Genomic DNA, 6372 nt, shown 5'->3' on the forward strand with positions numbered 1-6372 from the left:
TTTTTTCTAACAAAAAATGTATAAATCATCCATTATCACCATAAAATCTTATATCCTATCTACACATGACAATAGGGCGGGGAATGCATTTACACYGCCTCATCTTGTCTTCAACGGGTATGGAGAACCAAATCTTTTTCATTTTTTTGTTGGGTCTATCTCTGTTCCACTCCTAATTTATCCTTGATTTAATTAAAAAAAAATGGTTCAAAAATTTATAAAAAATATTTGAAAAATATAATATATATATATTTAAAAAAGAGCAACTTACATGTTTTGTTCCTATGGTTAGATGTTTTTAATGGCCCTTGTCATTTTATTGAAAACTTAACGGAACGTATACTTGTGGTTGCRTTTTKTAACGAGTTATATCTCTGTTGTTGTATTCTTTTAATGAGTTRGGTCTCTGTGRTTGCAGTTTTTTAATGAGTTCAATCCCTAAATAAATCAACGACTTGTTTCCCTATGGTTGCATTAACCATCCAACTTATAGTAAAAATGCAACTATAGGGACAAAATTCTTTAAATTTTAAAAAAAGGACAAAAACCGTTAAAAAATTATAACCATGGCGACGAAACATGTAATTTACTCTTGARAAAAACAACTTTAACTAATATATATACATATGAGGACCGGGTTGGTTGGGAAATACATTACCCAACCCTAGCTTGGTTTTGGACACGTCGAGGATCCTTGTAGATGGACCTCATACACGTTTTTACGAAAAATCCCTGAAGCCTAACGGGACAGATGAATCAGATACCCAACGAGRCGGGTCACGTCACCACTAATTCTATCCCACTTACATAACTAATTTTTTTTTTGTATTTTTTTATTAACCTAGATATCTAACTCATTATACGAGCCAACTAATCTCAAGGCGATCACTTGCTTTGCGGATAGCCTGAAGTCACTGCATTTAAACCTCTATGACCACAAGAGAATTTTTATTTCTTTTTATATTTGAACTTGAGACCTCTGGACAATCAAACACCACCCTCGTGCAAGGATAGTGTTTATTTATTTATTTATTTTTTTTTTTTTTTAAATTACTAGTTGTGGATGAGTACCCCTCTCTCACTAACCCGAGTTAGGAAAACGAGTACCCATTTTTTCACGACAGGGTTTATACGAAATAGAGTWGGTGAGGGCGACATCGAGTTTCAGATCCACGGAATTGAAGGTAAATTCTTTGCGTCCACGTTTTATTTTAGAGTCGATGTTTTTGATTTGATGATAAATTTCGTTTCTGATTCGATTTCATTGATTCATTGCCTTAGATTTAAGCCTTCCATCTACTGGTGAAGAAATCCATCTAATTGTTGATAACCTACCTGATTCATACTATCTGTGAATCATGTGTATTCTTTCTTATCTTATGAAATAAATATTTGTTGAAAAACACTCTAATTTGACGTAATTTATGTTTATTTGACGCCATTGTTGTTGATCTGGGTAACTGGATTCTACTTTGTATAGATTTTGAATGCGGGGTTCTTGATAGGCAGTCTAGTACAACTTACRAATACATTTATTCTGTTGATGTTGAGTATTTTTTGTTACGAAAATTGAAAAGAATTTCTCATATTGAAATTGAAGTATGAATGAATTTCAATGTATTTTCTTGTCTAAATATATCTAAATTATGAAAATCRTAACTTTCGGTCATTCAACACTTAGGCCATGTTTGGAACCATAAGCTTCACTATCTTTTGAGCTTATTGAAAATAACCATTTTTGAATGGCCATAAGCTAGAGTTTCTTTGCCACTTTCCTCCAATTATACCCCTAATTGATGTTAATTGCTATTAAATCACTATTGTTTATTAATACATATCAGCTAACAGCTAGCTTATACTAGCTTATTGGCTAACAGCCGGCTTATTAGCTAGTTTTCCAAACATAGCCTTATTCAGATAAATTTTTACATTYCATTCAACACAATCATTTAGAGAGTTAAAATGATAATTTTCTATCAGGTAGTTCTTATTATAGAACATTTGGTAAACAAACATTTTTCAGGCAACAATTACTCCAAATAGAGCTCTTAATCTATCAACGCTTATCCAAATCTCTTTGTAAACAGCCCCTGACTGTCACTGTTGTCTTTTGTCAATCAGCAGAATAATTCTCGATCTGTACATCCCCTTTCTCTGCTCTTCTTTTTGATTTTTGCTTCCAGAGATCAGTTCTTTCTTGATAATTTCAAAGTATGTTCAATCATCATTAGTTAAACTTATTGCTGTGTATGTTGCTGCTTGTGGGTTCTTTGATTCCTAGGCTTTTGCTTTAAAAAGGGTTAATATGATAATCATTTTTCATTGGGACTTATCCTGAAGATTGAAGAAGAAATATCAAGAGGCAACTATTGAAAGAGGTTAACAGTAATGGCGGACTATCACTTTGTATACAAAGATGTTGAAGGAGCATCAACACAATGGGATGATATTCAAAGAAAGCTCGGAAATTTGCCTCCCAAACCTCCAGCCTTCAAACCCGATCCTTTTGCTCCTGCTGAAGACGAAGATTCGAAACCTAAAAACAAAACTTGGATCGATAACAAGACTGAAGAGGAACTCGAAGATCTAGAAGATGATCTGGATGACGATCGATTCCTAGAAGAATACAGGTACATAGAARTCATACAATTCTGAGTATGTTTACCGAGTTTTCTTTTCATTTTAGTAGGGGATTAGCTTTTCTGGTAGAGAAACTTAGACATGTGATTCTTATGATTCACAAAAATTTACCAAAATCTGGGACCATGGAGTTTGTAGCTTGAATAATCAAGGCTAATTTAGGTCAAATCTTAAGCTTGATTGCTCGATTTCCAAGCTAGGGGACTACCGGACTAGGGTTCCGTTGTATATTCCTTAACCCCAATCGACCTTGTTTTCAACTGAGATCGCCTTTAGTAGTTGCCCTCCTTGGTCCATTTACACTAAATAAAATGGAAGAAAGTTGCCACCCCTTYCCGAGAAAGGGCCACACCTTGATCTTTTTAAGTGCATTTGGTATGCAAATGGGATTGAACAAGACCGGGTGGTGGAGAGTGAGGTAGGCAGTGAAATAACGTGAAGCTTCTAGGGTTTTAATTTGACTGGTAGTTTAGTAATTTACCAATCTTGTTTCATMTCCCTGATTTTTGTTCCACCTATTGTATAAAAATGTATTCTCGTCCTGTCCCAGTCTAAATGTCGCACCCGTCATGTCCTGCATACTGAAAGCACGAAAGCCAGTGTTTTCCACATCATCATTCTATTCTGGTATGCATGGAAGTTTGCCCTAATGAAGCTAATCATTCGTTGACCCAYGCTTCCAAATCTAGTACATGAACTGTCGTATATAGTTTAATGAAGAGAAAATATAGTTCCATGATTAGATTTCACTTTTCGAAATTGCATGCGAGTGTATCGAGTACTTTGGGTTATCTTACCACCAGGTTAGGACTATCTCGAGGCCAAAAAGTTGCAAAGTCTGTGGACAATATGGACCCGAGAAAACCAACTATGCATTTTGAGCTTAACGTATTGGATCGTGCTTTTTTTAATTTCTCGATTCGTATTTTTCATTGTTGTTCTTGAAGGAGAAAGAGGTTAGTAGAGATGAAGCAAATGGTRAAAATTGCAAAGTTTGGTTCAGTCGTACCAATATCTGGATCAGATTTTGTGCGTGAGGTATCACAAGCTCCAACAGATGTGTGGGTGGTTGTTATTTTATACAAAGACGGGTAATTATCATCAATTTGTTCGTTCTCTAATTCTCTTGATTGTGTTAATTGTTTCATCATCTTCCTTATTAGCAACTGATATTAGTTAGCTTGTAGCTTGCTCTAAACCAAACTAACCGAGTAAATCCCACACAGAGGTAGGGTTTGGGAGTAGGATGTAGTCTGGTATAAGGATAAAAAGATACTTAGGTGGCGTTTATTTTCTAAGAGGTGCTGAAGTCTAAAGTATTATTTTTTCACTTCTGATTTATAAGAGATGGTGTTGAAGCCTAAAATTTGAATCAATAAGACTGTTTGTTTTTATAAACTAATAAATGTTTGAAGTCTGAAATCTTAATCAATAGTTTGTTTTTGTAAACTCAGGTGCAAACATTTGCAAAATCCTCTTGATTTTCATAAAATTTCCATTGCCGAAATTCATCTCAACAATTACTTAAYAGATGCATAGTAAGAACCTTTTAGATACCTTTCGATGCTATCGGGAATGCCGCCAATTTGTTTGCGGAAAGATCGATACTTTTAGTAGATGATAGATCGTCGATAGAAGTTCTTGTTTCACATTAATCTTCTAAGCTAACCTATACGTACAAAAATTATTTATATATATATATATATATAGAGAGAGAGAGAGAGAGAGAGAGAGAGAGAAGGTGGGAGCGTGCATTTCACATGGGTGATGAAAGGACGGTGGCGTCCCTGATGGAGAAAGAAACAATAGCCAAAGAGAACCAGAAAAGAGGAAATAAGAGGAATTMAGATATTAGTTTACCTCTCATACCCTAATAAATGATTAGAGGCTCTCAAAATAATAGAAAAACAAACAATCTGAATTACAAAACATCTGACCGAATCAGACATAAGTGGTAATTAWGAGCTGAAAATGAAAAAACAAACAAAGCCTCACTTTGCCTCACTTTGTCCCAAAATAAATGTTCGCAATGAAAAAGGCACACATTTTCAGAAATGTATTTTTTAATGAACTAAATTACAATTTTAGAAAGTAATTAATTTATGCATCTTATAATTAAAGGTAKAATTGGAAAGTAGACATCTATTTGTGAAAATAAACTATTATTTTGAGACAAATTAAAATAGAAATGTTCGACACTTATTTTAGGGCAGAGGTCGTTCTTGTTATATGCTTGTTAACTGATACTGGTCTTTAAATAGGTACCCTGAATGTGGATTACTGATGCAATGTCTGGAAGAACTTGCAACAATGTATCCGGCGACAAAATTTGTTAAAATTATATCGACCGACTGCATTCCTAATTATCCAGATTGTAATCTTCCCACTTTGTTGGTTTACAATAATGGTGCTGTGAAGGCAAATTAYGTAGGTTTACATACTTTTGGTCGTAGATGCACTCCAGAAGGTACGTTTTTTGACACACCTATTTCCTCCTGCTTGCTGCTTTATAATTCGTCTCGAGTTCTTTATGGAAAATTTCTTGTCCTAAATACTACTTTTTTCGGAGGATGTTTCATGATAAGTTCCAGATACGTGAAAACCCTTTGAATATCACTCTAAAAGGGCCCTTATAGAGAGAGTTGGGGAAGTTCTCACATACATACATGTTTGATGGTCCATGTCTAGCCCCGTTAAAATAGGTGGAACAAAATTCATAAGTAAATTACTAAACTACCCTCGTGTGATTAAAACCTGTTACAATTCCTTACCCATCTACCTCACTTTCATCTGTCGTGTCTGCTTACCAAACGCATCCGGTCCAATTGAGTGTTTTTGGGGTTTATGTGTAGGTGTTGCTCTGATTCTGTGCCAGTCGGATCCGGTTCTTAACGATGGTCAGAGTGAAGGTGAGGCTTCTAGAGAAGCTGTTCTTGAAGGAGTTAGAAAAAGATTTATAGAGAAGGTAATAACACATCATGAAAAYGATGATGATGATGGGTCTTCAAGTGAGTAGTATAGGTTTCTTTGGTTGGTATACATGATCTGAGTTTTGTTTCCTTATCATCAAGTTTGGCTTTCTATATGCTGTTCTGCAACTGCTCTTCAAACTCCTTTTTCTTTTGTAATCTTTTCAGTTGTAATTTGTATTTTTAAATTAGATTTTGTTATCTTTAATATATATTATTTGTCATTTTTTAGTTAATACATCTATTTTATCTTACTTTTAAATATTTGTGCATTAATTAAGGGTAGATTTGAAAATTTTAATCATTTATTTAAAAAAATAGAAAACTTATTTCAGGATAAATATAAATAAGAAATATGAACACTTATTTTGAAACYGACGATTGATAGAAGGGTAAAAGATATTATGCAAACATCGACGTCTTGTAAAATTTGAAATATGTTTGTTTTTTAAACTATTTTTAAAACAGGGCCCACAATAATTAATTAATTTCTTTAGAGAAGAAAATATGTAMAAGGTTAATTGGTCGTTTAGTTTATAAYAGGGTAAATTGCATGAAAWATYAACGCATTTTAAYTTGATTCTTATTGTGGGTAATGTACTTACAAAACTTTYATTTTGATACCTAAGATGTAAAATTTTGAACATTTARGTATTTGGGTAACTTATTGACACATTAATCAGTTATCATGCTGGTGTGRTGAATGATGAGATGAAATTGGGTATTTTTTTTGTCCAAATTAATACAAGTTTATGGAAAAGTA

The 6372-nt window shown here is 33.8% G+C and overlaps 1 protein-coding gene across 2 annotated transcripts; it reads left to right on the top strand.

Moving 5' to 3' along the window:
* Positions 1-1078: 1078 nt before the first annotated feature.
* LOC112505041 (phosducin-like protein 3) lies at positions 1079-5800 on the top strand. Of its 2 annotated transcripts, none has more exons than XM_025108985.1 (5): positions 1079-1184; positions 2341-2630; positions 3588-3731; positions 4902-5107; positions 5493-5800. In XM_025108985.1, exons 2-5 carry the CDS (start codon positions 2389-2391, stop codon positions 5654-5656), a joined length of 756 nt encoding a protein of 251 aa, XP_024964753.1. In that variant the 5' UTR covers positions 1079-1184; positions 2341-2388; the 3' UTR covers positions 5657-5800. The 2 variants fall into 2 exon arrangements, with proteins under 2 accessions (XP_024964753.1, XP_024964754.1); XM_025108986.1 differs by having other exon boundaries at positions 1095-1184; positions 2282-2630.
* The last annotated feature ends 572 nt before the right edge of the window (positions 5801-6372 follow it).

Source organism: Cynara cardunculus, unplaced genomic scaffold, assembly GCF_001531365.2.
Source record: "Cynara cardunculus var. scolymus isolate 2C unplaced genomic scaffold, CcrdV1 Un_Scaffold_8029, whole genome shotgun sequence".
Taxonomy (NCBI): Eukaryota; Viridiplantae; Streptophyta; class Magnoliopsida; order Asterales; family Asteraceae; genus Cynara; species Cynara cardunculus.